At 42.1% G+C, this 16493-nt stretch overlaps 1 protein-coding gene across 11 annotated transcripts in view; it reads right to left on the bottom strand.

The window, feature by feature from the left end:
• The window catches only part of phldb1b (pleckstrin homology-like domain, family B, member 1b), a 97085-nt gene that overhangs the window by 5444 nt on the left and 75148 nt on the right, over positions 1-16493 (bottom strand). For 4 of the 11 annotated variants that reach the window (XM_083913734.1, XM_083913741.1, XM_083913740.1 and 1 more), the window contains 9 exons: positions 15358-15498; positions 14373-14489; positions 14145-14250; positions 13019-13063; positions 9177-9519; positions 7759-7849; positions 5831-5977; positions 4241-4460; positions 1211-1296 (listed from right to left, as the gene is read on the bottom strand). In XM_083913734.1, coding sequence (XP_083769860.1) covers positions 1211-1296; positions 4241-4460; positions 5831-5977; positions 7759-7849; positions 9177-9519; positions 13019-13063; positions 14145-14250; positions 14373-14489; positions 15358-15498 — 1296 coding nt within the window. The remainder of the gene's footprint in view (positions 1-1210; positions 1297-4240; positions 4461-5830; positions 5978-7758; positions 7850-9176; positions 9520-13018; positions 13064-14144; positions 14251-14372; positions 14490-15357; positions 15499-16493) is intronic. The other 7 variants (XM_083913742.1, XM_083913744.1, XM_083913743.1 and 4 more) reach the window with 4 other exon arrangements.

Genomic DNA, 16493 nt, shown 5'->3' with positions numbered 1-16493 from the left:
AATTCTGTGATAAACAATAGTTAATGATACTTACAGGTTCTGACTTACTTACAAGTTAACTGCATATTCAGTAAATTAACTACACCATGGTTACATATAACGTCAGCACCACAAGCTTCCAACTGATCTCATGTGTTCGGCATGATGACGTTTGTCAACCTCCGTAATATCATTTAGCCACTTGTTAGCAACCGCCTTTTTACAGACACGTACGGGCCAGTGGCGTATTTATGATGAAGTTACGTTATAGAACAAAATAGAGCTGTATCAATTAAAGGAATAATTGATAACATAGTTTGCAATGACAACTTAACAATAAATTAACTAGTATTTTTTAGAGAAAAAAAAAGAGTCAGAAATCTATTATTCCGGCTGGTTTCTTTCTTCCTCGATGACAGTAAACTGAATATCTTTAAGGTTGTGGACAAAACAAGACATTTGAGGATGTCATCCTGACATTTTATAAACCAATAATCGACATAATAGAATAATCAACAGATTCATGGACAATGAAAATAATGGTAAACCACAGAATTTATCTAAAGTTGTAATCCTTAAATTTTTCATGTAGTTAATTGTCGTTCCTATCTATCAAAGAGTGAGTTAAAATGGTGACTGATCACATGGCCCACTAATGAAAGCACTTTTACTGTAAATGCGCTGTGCGTCACATTTGATTTTAGGGGGGGGGGGGTGTTGAATCATATTTCTCAGCGAAGCAGCAAATACAAGTGCTTTCATTAATGGGTCATATGATCAATCACCATTTTTTTAACTCATTATTTGAAAGATAGGAACTTAAAAGAAAATGAACCCGGATGTAGATCTTACAGACTACAACTTGTACCAAAACCAATCAAAAAACCCACTGACTTCCAGACGAGGGAACCCCAAGTGCAAACATGCCAACTGTGGGTTAGGAACACATCCCTGCAGCACTCTGTACGCAGTCTATGGTTTGGACACAAAGGGTTCAGTGAGGTTCAAGGGGAGAACAGAGAGTGTGATACATACACTGGTCATATTCAAGTTGAAAAATCCCTTCTGTGACAGGAGCCGGCCAAAGCAAAAGCACAAACGGGGAGAAAAGAAGCAAACCGCAGAATGTGCAGAGACATGTTTTAAATGAAAGAGAATGCAGGATGAAAATAAACAAAGTGTGAAACTGATGAGAGAAAATGATGGCTGTCAAAGTCCATTCGCAACATACCTTTGTGGCACTGCGCAGGTGATCATAGTAGACTTCTTCTATTGCCTGGAAGTAGATCACACCCTTCAGCTTGGTCTCGTGTTTGTCTGTGGGAGGGAGAATCACGTGGGTTTGGTCAAAGAATAACATACACTGGCGAGGACAGACGCATCACTTCCATGTCACCTAGGGTAACGAGAGGAGGAACACGTGATACGGTCATTAAAAAACTAACTTTGATTATGACCAATTTATGGTTTGTGGTGATGGATGGGAAAAGACAACCACAGCACTTTTTCTCTGTTTTTAAACCAGTGGAGCTCTCATTGTATTTTCAGACTTGACTGCATTCTTACGCTACTCTGGTACATCATTGCAGTTTGTTTCATCAGCCACTGCAGAACTGCAGTAAGGAACCGGTGGGGAACTCAACACCCCTCTCTACCTCCAGGCACAAACACTCCACAAGCCAACTTAAGAGTAGTAGGTAGAAACGCACCGCTTCATTTCGAGGAATAACACTTTCCTTTTAACACGCAGCTATTATCTACTAATGACCTCTTTAGCATTCAAATAGCCCTGCATTTGCATCTCATTCCACTGCATCTAAATTACCAACACTCTGCTTGTGGTGGAAGTTGATTAACATGAATTAGCGGTGCTCATGACTTATGCTCGTCACCTCTCATTGTTCAAGGTCAAGAGACAAGGGCGAACGATGCATCTCAATCAGCGTCCTCAGAGAGCGCAGCGCTGTGCGCATTTTAACTACTGCCAAAGTAATCTCAGTACACCTCCTCACCCTGGCTCACTTTCAACGAGGTTCGCTTTAAGCAGCTTTAAGCAGAACCTTCTGAAGACTTCAAAGTGTCCCAGAGCTCACAGCAGAAGATCAAATTACACGACGGCCGTGCACGCTACATACTACATGTACTGCTGCTCAAGGTCTGGAGGACGCACGTTCTGCCTGTCACTCATCCACGGCGGGAAACATTTGCCACTTTACATGTTAAATGTTTTAAGCTCATTGCAGCTGCTTTTTCATTTTACAACTCAAACTGTGACATTTCCATATAGTTGTTTTGCTAAAAAGAACCCGGAGTTTCCCAGAAAAGATCTTCTCACAAACATGAGGATTGCATAGTAAAATCCAATTTAGACATTAAGGCAGCAGTAACATGTCCAATACACTTGCAGGAGCCATTTTTCTGCTATTTGAGTAAGTACAGTACACTCTTCTGATAATAACTACATACTTTTAATTTACAGGTATTTTTACTTCCTCCTTTTCTGAATGCAGTCTGACACAAATAGTACTTTCCAACCAGATTTCTGTTGTGGCTGTAGTTTGCAGTGTTGCTGTTATTTTGTCCACACACACAAAAAGCCTGGGCAACAAGTACAGGGGCCAATTCCATTGTGTGTGTGTGTGTGTGTGTGTGTGTGTGTGTGTGTGTGTGTGTGTGTGTGTGTGTGTGTGTGTGTGTGTGTGTGTGTGTGTGTGTGTGTGTGTGTGTGTGTGTGTGTGTGTGTGGCGCGTGTGTGTGTTCAGCCCAAACATAAGACAGTATTTTCTTTTTCTTGAAATCATGCTTGAAAAAGTGTTGTGTTACATTTGAGGACTAGACATTTATGTATTCACAACATCATGTTGTCTTCTTGAACAAAGAGAGTCCAAGTGTAACCAGCTCTGACAGAGAGCGTTGCATTGTGGGTTGTTGGCAGCTTTAATGTTACTAAGCCAGCGAGTTTCTTCAAGTCTGTTAGTAGTAGGGCTGTACTGAATGTCAGAATGTGGTTTTTACATTTAAAGCCTCTACTGAGGTTTTTAGGAATGAAGCTTTAAATATCTCTTCATATTTTATGAACCGTTTAAAACATTAAAAAAATAAAAACCCCAAACTAAATCATTTTGGTTATATGAATGTCATTTATGATGCTGCTTTGCTGCTAGACCGCCCCGTTAAGACAGGGGCGTGCTTCCCTTTGTGTGCAGCAAACAGTTTCCTGATGCAGTGAAAATGTTATTTTTGAAAAGATAAACATCAAATATGGATTGAAGCGGAGTATTCTGTTGTGAATGTTGGAAATGATTACATCTACCTTTTTTTAATACATTTTGTCTTTCTGACTTGACGACACTCTGGAGTTAATGGAAATGTTTGGATCACACGAATCTGATTCTACAAATGCTAATGATAGTAGTGTAGCCTAATCTTTATCTGAAATTGTGCAAAAATACCAAGTTTAAGCAGAATGAATAAATACAAAATCTGTGCAGAATATGAATGTTAATTTAGAACTTAAATGTCAACATGAATAAAGCTTTGAAGCTTCGGATCATTGGGTACAGCCTTAGTTAGTAGTGTGCCTGTTGGAGACCGTAGCTCAGGTGACCCTGCAGCAGTTTCTGAAGGCTGGTGTATTGGTGTTTTGCTGCCACAGAGGAAATGAATCCCTGACCAGTAAAAAGCCATCTTTACAGAAACGGACCAGTGAGTGAATCATCTGTCAAACAGCCCAATTACCAGTGTCATGTCAGAATGTCATGTTGCTGCAGCAGCATGACGGGAGAGGCTGTGAGTATGCGACTGAGGGACACGCTGGACAAACCTGTCCTTTTCATTGTGCTTTAATAGGAGTCTGTAAGTTTGACTTTTGCGAGAGAGAGAAGGCTTAAAGAATAGGGACATGTATTCCTTAGAATAATGTTATCACAGAGAAACATTCCCAACAGGACTAGTCTCAAAGGGTTTCTTCAAAGAGTCATTTTCAAAAAGCAGGTGTTAGAAAGGGGGAGTTGTCTCTTAAACAGGGTTGTCTTATATCTGAGCCATCACAGTACCAGTATTTTATGAAAATGTCTCCAGACCTTTGTGAGCATGAGATATGGGCTACATGAACAGAAATCTACCGACCGCTAAACAAACAAAAGAGCACCACCCAGGAGTGACCGTGAGCTACAATGTCCCAGTTCAACCTGCCCTGCAGAGTAAAACCTGCACAGTAATGACCCTGCAGCACTAAATATCCAAAGAACCTTTGTCTTACCAACATAGTAGGAGAAGGTTCTTTTGAGGCGGTCAAACACGAACCAGCGTTTCTTCCAGGACTTGATCTTGCCTCCCATCTTCACCAGGTAGCCCTTGCACATCTTCTCTGTGAGGATGACGTGGTAACAGGTCTCCACACTGTGGCCCGACGATTCCACATGGGAGCGCAGGTCGAACTCCTCTTTCCGAATGGGCAGGTAGCGAGTCATAGGACGGGCCTGGACAGAAACAAATCAGACAAAAACATAGGAGGATAAACATCTGGTACTGCCAGTTGAGCCAGCCTGTTGTCAGTCCCAGAGCGATAAACACCCCTGCTTTCACAGCCCTCTGCGTTTGATACTGACGCACAAGGCACGTAATTAGATGCTCCAGAAGTAAGAGTGTCAAAGCCCGTGTTGGGTGGTCGGGGTGGTGGATGGGTCAAACAGAGACCACAGTGTGTGTATCCGGTATGTCCTACGCATTACTGTTCTTACGTCACAAACACACTTTTGTTTAAACCCGATCCCTTAACTTTTCCTCACCATGTTAATTCACAACATTAGCCACGTGTTCCCCGTGTTTAAAACTGTGACCGCAGTAGACGTGCAGAATTACCCAGTGTGCTGACGAGTAGGGATGAGGACGGACTGAATAGACAGCATGAAATATAAATGAAATTAAATATATAGCATGTATAATTACATTATTTGATCTCAAATAATGGAATATTCTGATCAAACAATATAGCTAAATGTGTATTTTATCACCATGACAACATATAGAACAAAACATGAGGGGGAAAAAAAACAACAAAAAAAACACGTAGGGGTCCTAACGTTGTGCTTAGATGATCTTATTGTAATATGCAGGTGTGCGTTTGTGTATGTGTGCGAGCGCATGTGTTGCTGGCTGGGTTATATTTGATCTTTTACGTCTTTTACTAATCAATTAAGAAATTTAGTATGGGGGTGCAAATGCCGTGATACTGTGAGGTTTTGTTAATGCCTGATATTAAGGTCCTTGTAGTCTGGTAGAGCATGTGCACCATGTTTAAATCCTTATCACAAATGCCCAGGTTCAGTTCCAGCCCTTTACATCATGTTATTCTCACTTTAATTATCTTAAAAAACTGTTGATAAATGTATAATAAAGGATTTATTACCCCTAACAAGGCATTGTTCTCGCTGTTTATCAAGTAGCTGGAAAAAGCATGGTTAACTGCTAATAAGTGCATATTTCACTGTGAATAAAGGCATAACAAAGTTTCTTATAAATGCTTATAATCTAACATGAAAATGTTTATGATGTTATTATTAACACTTATATAGTCTTATTAACACAATAACGTTAATAAAGATCTTATAAGGACTTATACAACCCTATTACTTATTATTATTATATTATTATTATTATTATCAACTAAGGCTTATTACAAGGACCTTAATATAAAGCGTTAACAGGATGAAATTCTAAAAGGAAAACTGGGAATAGGGTTACTTTGGTTTAGAAATGATCACATTTATGAATATATCCAACCAGAAGCTTCCCTTGTCATTTTCCACTGTAGCACCATGCAGACTCAATTATGCCTCATTTTACCGACCTGGGAGAAGTTCTTGGACCTCATCTTGACCTCCTTCTCCACGAGCTGCTGCCGGTGGAAAGTTTCATCCTGCAGTCTTTTCTCCGCCTCCTCCCTCCTCCTCCTCTCCTCCTCCAGCATCTGACGGCGAGCCAGGCTCTCTCGTTCCTTGAGGAGAGAGAGCTTTCATTTAATATTTTTTTTGATCCGTGGAAGGGCTTTGCAGAGCAGGCGTGCTCTTTTTTTTCGGTCAGAACTCAGCTTCACATTCATACATTTATGTACTTTTGTTTCTGCTGAGAGCTGCCGGCCTCCGTGCAGCTCCACCACAGTGATGGATTCTTTAAACACAACGCTTTTGGCTATTTGGAAAAGTAATAATCGTTGACTGTGTGGTCAGCAACACACACACACACACGTTCATATACAACACAGACATGCAAAAACAACCCGGAGGGAAATTTCAAATCGAATATTGCGTTGTGTTTAATACAATCCTGCATGCTGCCAATCACTTTACCTTTCTTAGCAAAAGCAGCCCTTGAGCAGGTAAAATTCGAATGTTTCTAAATTGTGATGAACAAAGAGGGTGCATGCCATTTCCTTAATTGCATCCATGTTTCCCTCATCTCCAATCTCTCCCACTGGAGATGCGAGGAAGAGATGAAAGGAAAAGATGTGAGGAGAGAAATGTTTGTAACAGTAACCTCTGCCAGCGTAGCAGTGTTTAAAGTCTCTCTGTATGTTTCCCCTTTATGATAAATTGTGACAAACATCTGCACATTTATTAAAATTACAAATAAGAGCACTGGAACGGCCTTTCTGATGGTGGAGCGGAACGATTGCCGGGACAGGTAAGGAACAATCAAATAAGGAACTGACATAGAGAGATTTTGATTTGATGCCCTTATAAATACGACTTCCTCGCGTGCTCAAGCTCCGTTGTATCTTTACACAATCTTAAATTTGCATGGATCAATAATCTTTCCATGTGGATCAGTTTGAGAGGAGTTATTATGGGGAACAAGTCTTCTATTTCTTCATGGCCCATCAAACCAATTATCCTGTACAGCAGCTGGATTTCCGCGATATCATAAACCTCACGACAATCACGGGATCAAGGGATCAGACAAAAATGTAATCTTAATTGTGTCCCATGGATGTATTATAAGTCAATTAAATGAATAGGCGCCATTTTGAGATCTGTTATCTAGTTCTAATATCATATTCCTGTTGTATCCGAGACACCGTGGCCCAGACCAATCAGTGTCCAGTTAGGAGCTACTGGCAGCTACAGGCATGGTTTAGGTGTGTGTGACGACACGGAAAAACGACTGTTGGTTCAAACCAACAATGGCATCTCCTAATGGGGTTAGCGTAGATGCTGCAATAGCATCAGTTTTATCAGAACGGGAGAGTTTTTCTTCATAGAGAGAGAAGAATGACACTGAAGTCTTTTCTTGATGGAAAAGATGTGTTCACTCCTAGCAGGTTCCAATGACAGCTTCTCATCTGACACGTCAGGTTATCAATCTGCTTCAAAACAGCGGCCTTAAGGTTTAAATCATCTGAACTGAATGACTGACTGAATGAACACAACTTGTAAAAAGGAGCTACACTGGTGTGATGAACATGTCTAAAGGAGTACTGGATTGATGGATGCTCAGTGATGAGAAGTACAAGAGAAATATGGTCGAAAAGCTTCAGACCAGAGAATTGATTTGAGCTCCGTCATCGGGACATAAAGAGAGGAAGACTTTTGAAACGTGGAGGCCAATAAAAATGAACGAAAGCCTCCAGTAGCTGTCATGAACCTTTGTTTTTCAAATTCATGATCAATTTAAAGCTATTGACGGAAACACTGCAAGAGCTCTCATCAGTCAGAGGGTATGGATCCAGAATAATCAAGTTCTCGTACTGTAACGCTGTCTTTTGTAGTTGTGTCTTACCCGCGATTCAATAAGTCTGGCTTTCTCCAGCTGCGCCTCCTTCAGCATTTTCTCCATCTCCTCGATCTTCAGCGAGTCCGCTCCTCCGACACTGAAATCAAACACGACAACGCGTGGTGTTACCACATCACACTCATCTGCATTCAAAATGATTCTGTGACGTATCCTGAGCAGCAAGTCCTGCATTATGCATATCAACTCAGTTCACCTTTTACTTCAAAGTAGGCTTCGAACAATATCTGTAGGGCAATTTTGTAGACAGGATTTGTGAATTAATTCCCTACGCCTAGGTCTTCAGTGTTTACTCCAGACGTGTGTGAAAGCCCCCAAAAAGCATCCAAACACTAAAAGTCTGCTGAATATCCCAGAGAGCAGCAGCAGCAACATTAATAATGTTCAATATGAGCCGAGTGAACCTTTGTCAAAGGCTGTGCATTAGTAGGGGTGACAAGGTTTGTCTGCGTCGGTTTGTTTCCGTCAGTCTGAGCCTTCTTGCAGAGCTGTAGGAGAGTCTGTGTAGCAGCAGTGGATAAGTGCTTCAAGCAATTAAATTATTTAAAACCTCTGTTATTGTGAGGATGAGGATCTGTGTGCTAAACTGTAAAGTGCTTTGGATAAAAGCGCTATATAAATTCAGTCCATTTACCATCAATTTACCTTATTCTCACTGTTACAGCAAATCTTTGTCTAATTTGGAAAACAGGCTCATAAACACGTACTGTGCATGTAGTGTGGCTTTGTAAAATACAATACCCATGTGAAGCCATTATTCATTCCAACAACACAGACTGACACATTTTAACACAGCAAATGGGAGCAATAACGGAGGGTGAATACTTCATATTTATCTCTATTCCTGACAGTTTTACTGAGAGTTACTGATATGCTGCTGTCAAACAGTCATTTCCTGCCTCCTTACTGTCTCCACTGTGCACTGTTCATTACAGAACGAGCCCATTAAAGTCAGCTCAAAAAATGTCTAATTATTTTTGGGAATTTGACTCCTGAGAGCTATAAAAGGTGTTTGAACAGAGGAAGCAGCTGAGAACGTGCTGCGGTGAACATTGCAGCCCACATTAACAGATGCTCTACAATTTAGTCGACCCGTGGACTTTACCTTGCGTGCGTGTGTATGTGCGCGTGTGTGTGTGTGTGTGTGTGTGTGTGTGTGTGTGTGTGTGTGTGTGTGTGTGTGTGTGTGTGTGTGTGTGTGTGTGTGTGTGTTAGGGTCTAAATACTTAATTAATACTACTTTAATTCTCATGTTTCAAACAGTAGGATTGAAGGAAGTCATTGCCGTGGCATGGTTCACTAATTCTGTTATGTACACGAGATACAGAAATGAAACAAGCAGAGGCCCGTGAAACTGATTTGACAAAGACAGAAGGATGATCCTACAGTAGAACACTCTGTTGTACCTTGACATGTTATCTGGAGAGCAGGCTGAGTTGTTCCCCGTGGACACGCTGGTGTCCATGCTGTCAGAGCTCTCCAGGCTCAGGGTGTCGTAGGGCTGCTCCCCGGCTGACGGGGGCTGGTGGTGCAGGATGGAGTGGTGGACCAGAGGGGGAGGGCCTATGGAGCTGTGGCTCAGTGCGGGGCTGTAGGCCATGATGGGAGAGTAGGAGGGCGATGAGGAGGACGAGGTCATGAGGTGGGACTGAGAGCCGTGGAGCGCCTCCCATTGGCACTGAGCCTCCACCGCCGCTCTCTGTTTGAGCTCGGCCAGACGACGTCTCTGCTCTTCGATCACCTGCTGACCTGGGGGGAGGGGGAGGGGGGTGCTGATCAGTGGAGGTTCTGACTGTGAACTGAGGTGGAAGACCAAACGACTGAACTTTCAACCTGCAAGCATCTCCATCAACAACTCAGCAGAGGTCCACTTGTTTCTTACAGAGCTGGGAGATCACCACAACATGCTAGCTACAGCCTGGACAGAACAACCACTCAATGCACATAATGGTTTAATCCAGCACCAGCCCGCAAACTACCATAAACCATGCACCGCACATACAAGTATGTGCTCCCAGTAACACAAGCTTGAGGATTATTTAAAAAAACCCATAAAGTCCCGTCACCATGAAGTTCAGTCTCTATCCAACTCCTCACATCTCAAATCCATGCTGCTGTGCACCTCATAATGGGCACACATACGTCTGGAACCAAGTGCCCAGGTCGATAACTCAAAAGGAGGTGCTCACCGAATGCTGAACATGCAAGATTTATTCTTCCCCAGCAAGAACATTCATAGAAGATTGATGGAAGAAAGAAGAGCGTTCGATGTTGCAGACAAAAGAAAAGATGAAAAGAAATGTTAATGACACACCAGAGATGGAAGAGCCGGAGAGAGAGGGAGGGATAAGGAGAGGAGCGTTAGGTGAAGAAAGGGTCTGAAATCAAAAGAGTGTCAACTTCTGCTAAACGTGACCTTTGATGGATGAATCAATAAAACTAACCTGTCAGACAGGCTTAAGTTTTTGATCAGAATTTTTTTAGGTATATACAGTCTTTGGTCTTCACCTATGTTGAAATAAGTTGGTTAATTAGCATTATGGAGGAAACATGCTGTAACTTATCTAAAGGGTGAATTAACACTTTGATTAACTCTACAAGTTTATCATTTTCTAAGGCTATATCCACACTGCTGTGCTTTTGGTTTAAAAACAATCTTTTTCCACATTTACACCTGGTTTCCACACTACTCCGGAGACTTTTGAAAACGCTGCTCAGCCCGTTTTTGTTTGTTTTTGCCCGTTTTAGATGTAGACACCCACGTCAGTCGGTTAGGTAGGCTGACATAACTTTTGTGATTTCATCCTTCTTCATCCACTGATGGATAATGCTCCCTGTACGGCTCTGATATGTTGACGTATTTGCTTTGCAACGACTCCCAGTATTTGTTTTCCACCGCCTTATACATCATATACCGTCACATACCGCCTTATACGTCACATACCGCCTTATACGCCACATACCGCCTTATACGCCACATACCGTCACATACCGCCTTATACATCACATACCGCCTTATACGCCACATACCGCCTTATACGCCATATACCGTCACATACCGCCTTATACGCCACATACCGCCTTATACACCATATACCGTCACATACCGCCTTATACGTCACATACCGCCTTATACGCCATATACCGTCACATACCGCCTTATACGTCACATACCGCCTTTTATGCCACATACCATCACATACAGCCTTATACGTCATATACCGCCACATACCGCCTTATACCGACTTATATGCCACATACCGCCTTATACGCCACATACCGCCTTATACGCCATATACCGTCACATACCGCCTTATACGCCACATACCGCCTTATACACCATATACCGTCACATACCGCCTTATACGTCACATACCGCCTTATACGCCATATACCGTCACATACCGCCTTATACGTCACATACCGCCTTTTATGCCACATACCATCACATACAGCCTTATACGTCATATACCGCCACATACCGCCTTATACCGACTTATATGCCACATACTGCCTTATTCGCCACATACCGCCTTATACGTCATATACCGTCACATAACGCCTTATATGTCATATACTGTCACATACCACCTTATACCGACTTATACCGCCTTATACCGACTTATACCGCCTTATACGCCACATACCGCCTTATACGCCACATACTGCCTTATACCGACTTATACTGCCTTATACCGACTTATACCGCCTTATACGCCACATACCACCTTATACGCCAAATACCGCCTTAAACGTCATATACCGTCACAAACCGCCTCATACGCCACATACCGCCTTATATGCCACATACCGCCTTAAACGTCATATACCGTCACATACCGCCTTATTCGTCATACACGTCACATACCACCTTATACTGACTTATACAGCCTTATACGTCACATACCGCCTTAAACGCCACATACCGTCGCATACCGCCTTATACGTCATATACCATTACATACCGTCACATAGCGCCTTATACGCCACACACCGTCTTATACGCCACATACTGTCACAAAGCGCCTTATACGCCACATACCGTCTTATACGCCACATACCGTCACATAGCGCCTTATACGCCACATACCGTCACATAGCGCCTTATACGGCACATACCGTCTTATACGCCACATACCGTCACATAGCGCCTTATACGCCACATACCGTCTTATACGCCACATACCGTCACATAGCGCCTTATACGCCACATACCGTCACATAGCGCCTTATATGCCACATACCATCCTATACGCCTTATACCACCACATACCGCCTTATACCGCCACATACCGCCATATATTGCCGTATACCACCTTATTTTGCCGTGTACCACCTTATACCACTTTATACTGCCGTATACCACCTTATACTGCCCTATTTCGCCGTGTACCACCTTATACCATTATACCGCCTTATACCGCCGTTTACCACCTTATACTGCCTTATTGCGCCGTGCACCACCTTATACCGGCGTATACCACCTTATACTGCCTTAATTCGCCGTGTACCACCTTATACCATTATACCGCCTTATACTGCAGTATACCGCCGTATACTGCAGTATACCACCTTATACTGCCTTATTTCGCAGTGTACCACCTTATACCACTTTATACGACCCTATACCGCTGTATACCACCTTATACTGCCGTATACCACCTTATTCTGCCTTATTTCGCCGTGTACCACCTTATACCACTTTATACCGCCTTATATTCATGTGTTACTTTCAGTCAAAGTTCCATCTCATCGTCGATCCAAGCAAATAAATCTCTGGTCTTACTTTTCTCTATTGTTGTTCTTCCTCCAAAGTCTTTATTGCATTTTCAACTTATACAGCCATGATTTTCAACCACAGAGTAACGTTAGAAAATCTGCTTCCTGTTTTCACCAGCACGCACTTGCCCAGTGTTCGCAAATAGTCATGTGATATGTGTTTTCAAGCGTGTTACTATAGACAGAGATGAATTCTGACACAAAGCTAAAATGCTTGGGTTGACTGAGATTTGTTTTGTTTTAAATGCCTTTTAGAATGAACACGTAGTAGTGTGGATGCAGCCTAGTGATCCAAGCAACAGAACAGGCTGGGGGACATCTGATCTAGAGATCGTTCTCTGCAGCAGAGACAAACAGTTCATTTCAGACACTGCATGAAACGTGTGGAGAGACAGTAGATGAAAACCCGCTGAACAAAATAAAGAAAGCAAAATAAATCATCAATTCCTGGATGCGGTGATCCATCTACCTGCTGAGCTTCCCTCTATGGTGATCTGTTTGGAGGTCTGGGGCCCTGTGGTGCAGCAGTGCAGGAAGTGACACAGTCCACAGACAGAGACAGACAGACAGACAGACAGACAGACATGAAGAAAACCGGACTCCATACGCTGATAAATGTAACCAACTCAGGTATCCACAACTGCACAGACTGCTTTCCTCTGATCCACTGAGTCAACCAACACAGAAGTATGAGAAACACAACTCTCTCTGATGTCACACACACACACAGCTCCATGAAGAAGAGCAGGGTCACACTCAAGAATAACCGACACTAACAAGTTCAGGACAATATGGGTGTGAATTACCACTGAATATATATTCATCAGCGTGTCTACTACAGTGTTTACTCATCATCAGGAAAGGCAGTATAATTGTTTTACTCCAATTATCTCTATGTCTCATCATTTCTCACATGCCAGTATAACATTAACATGTGCTACTTTATTATAACATTACCATGTGCTCCTGGCACTTCCTTTACTATCTGTGTAAAATACTTGAAGTAACATTAATGCATAAGATGTGTTATATAAATAACATTTATTGTTTTAATGGTTATTATTTGTTTATGGGAATAGAAATAGAGTGTACCCAGTGTTTAACCTGTTTTTAATAACCTTTCTGTCTTAAAAACAGATCTGAACAGGGCCATTTTTACAGGCCTGAAGAGTAGGGATCGACCGGTATGGATTTTTTAGGGCCGATGCCTTTTTTGCCCCCTCAGCATTAGCCAAAGACTGATACGGACTGCCGATTTCTTGAGCCGATATTTGGAGCCGATACTACTTTTGCTCCCTCAATTTACGATTTACATCATCATCATCATACACAATGATGATAACAAATGTCACAAGTCTCAATTTTAAAAAGGGAACATTTATGACCAATGACTCATTTCAATCATCATTAAATTGATTGATTCTTTAATTATTTGCAACCGATCATTTCCCATTAATGAGTAAACATCGTAGGGCATTCCTGTAGAGTCAAGTTGAATCATTAAATGCTAATTAATGATTACTGCAGGATGAATGTTTCAGTGTTCAGTGTGTGATTTTGTAAATTGAGGTTTGGGGGCGGACCACTTCAGCTACCTTTCTGCTGTAGAGCCAGCTGTCTCTTGGTCTCAATGTCCTGCAGAGTTGCAGCCAGGTTCCTGGGCAGACTGCCAGTGCTGTTGGCCACCAGCAGGGGGCTCTGCTGGGTCAGAGGGAGAAGACAAAACATCAGGGTGAATGTTAAAAAAAAAAAGAAAAACATGGGGTTTTAACTCAAAGAGGAAGAAGATTTAAGGCTAAATTAGAGGATGATGGCCAGTCTACCTTTGAACTCGAGTTGCGTCCCAGTGTTGCTGCTCCGTGCTGCAGAGGGGATGCAGAGCCTGACTTAGGTTGATGGAGAGACAGGCCTGGATCACTGTCCAGTTTAGAGCGGAAGACCTGAGGGAGGAAACATGCAAAGAGCATGAAGAGATCAACATTAAGAAGTGCAGTGATCATACATGTGACGGCAGAGGGAGTGCTTCGCAATGATGTTAGAAATACAACTGAAATCCACCATGGATGACTTGCAAGCACCTGCTGGAAAACAATGGTTAAAAGCATGATGAGGGTTATGCTGTGAGTGCTGCCCAACACTGACAATGTTACAATAAAATGCTGGGATTAATAAATCAAGGTTCAATCAGCAGTATACATTTCAGAATCAAGGTCCAAGAGCTGATTCAGGAGTTAGACTGCAGTTTAGCACACACAAACACAAAGACACATCTGAAACAACTCCTTTCACTGAATAGTTCTTTGATCAGGCCCACTTACATTAATGCTGCGTTCATGTACTATGAGAGTATCTGTGAAATGACTTGATGTTCAAAGTAATGACTTGAAAGTGTTCTAACTTCATTTAAGTGGTGATTGAAGTTTTCTGTGGATTTCTTCTGCCACAGGCGATTACGCTCAGCTTTATTCCAAACTTCAGCAGCAAACACTCCAGTTCAAGTCACAACAGCAAGACCCAGTATGCAGCTGTGTCCTGTTGTTTGCTTTCAATAGTCAGAATGAAATGAAGATAGCCTCTCTTTAGGAATTTGTTTGGTTAAAGTTCATTACCTAAAAGCAGAGGTGAACTGTATTTTCTAGTAGAAGAGGTTTCTTGGGGAAGACTCTTTGTGAATGCAGCAATTATTAAACAACCGACATGTAAAGACGTTTTAACTTGAATCAAGTTGAAGGTTAAGGAATAACAGCAGACACAAACAGCAGAAAAATGAGAGGGAACAAATGTGGAGAAAGAAGAAAGGCCCTGTACCTGCAGCACAGGCCTGCGGCCTGACAGTGACTTGGCTGGCAGAGAGGGAGGACAGAGCTGGCTGGAGCCAGTCATCAGCTCCTGGTACCAGTGCTCTAAATCTAGCTTGGGGAGGTGAGGCCTACTGCTCTCAGACAGGTACTGCAGAGCACACACAGAGGAGCGGCACAGAGAGAAAGACAGAAGAAGAGGAGAGAGGAGAAAGGAAACAAAAAGGAGAGGAGGAGAAAAGACAAGAGGAGATTAGAAAGCATTTAAAGGCAGTAGGTAGAAACATTTGTTTTATACACCCTCAAAAGCTGTAATTAAGGTTTATACTTTGAAAACTATTCTTAAATATCTTCAACACATTATTGTTGTCATCTGCATTATGCTTTACACCCTCCAGCTGCTACATCCCAGACATTTACATGTCTCTATTCTATTTCTACGTTGCTGCTGCAATGACCCAGTTTCTCACAGGAACATTTAAGTTCTCTTCTTTTTTCTTGTTTTACTTCCCTTCAGCTGTCCCTAATGCATACAGTACCTCTACAGTTTACAATAGCCAAAAGAACAACAGACTTACTGCTTTCTTGTTGCCATAAATCACACTTATACTGTGACTCTGTTCTGTCTCTATTGTTATAAAAAAACAACAACATTTAAACAGCTGATTGAGATATGCTGCTTAGTAATGACAATTATGTTTTTAACCAATAACAATCGTCGTCTGTAAAACTAAGCGGACGCAGTCATGTGCTTGATGTCAGACTTTATCCCAGCGTGGTACATCCGCCGAGCCAGACTACTGCAGACAAATAACATAATCTGTGCACACATTTTACAGGGGTACAATTATCAAGTGTAGGACTCTTCTATGGTGACATATATTTGAGTCACATGACTGGTCAGGAGGGCCACAAGACATATTTGAGGGGTCTTGACATGATTAACAGGGCCACAGAAATGAAAAAAACATATTTTTGCTTTGGTTTTCCTCATCCATATTTTTTTCTGATTCACAGAAAAAAGGAATAATTTTATCACTAAAAATATCCAAACAAAACTAGGGAAACAACAGCTTTTTGACTGAACTGGTGACAGCTGGTGAACAAGAAGTTACCAAGAAGTTAAAGAGGAGGGAAGGAAAGAAG

This window comes from Echiichthys vipera, assembly GCF_963691815.1.
Source record: "Echiichthys vipera genome assembly, chromosome: 5".
Classification (NCBI taxonomy): domain Eukaryota; kingdom Metazoa; phylum Chordata; class Actinopteri; order Perciformes; family Trachinidae; genus Echiichthys; species Echiichthys vipera.
Note: the sequence above shows the minus strand (reverse complement) of the source record. Positions and strands in the feature narration are given on the sequence as shown.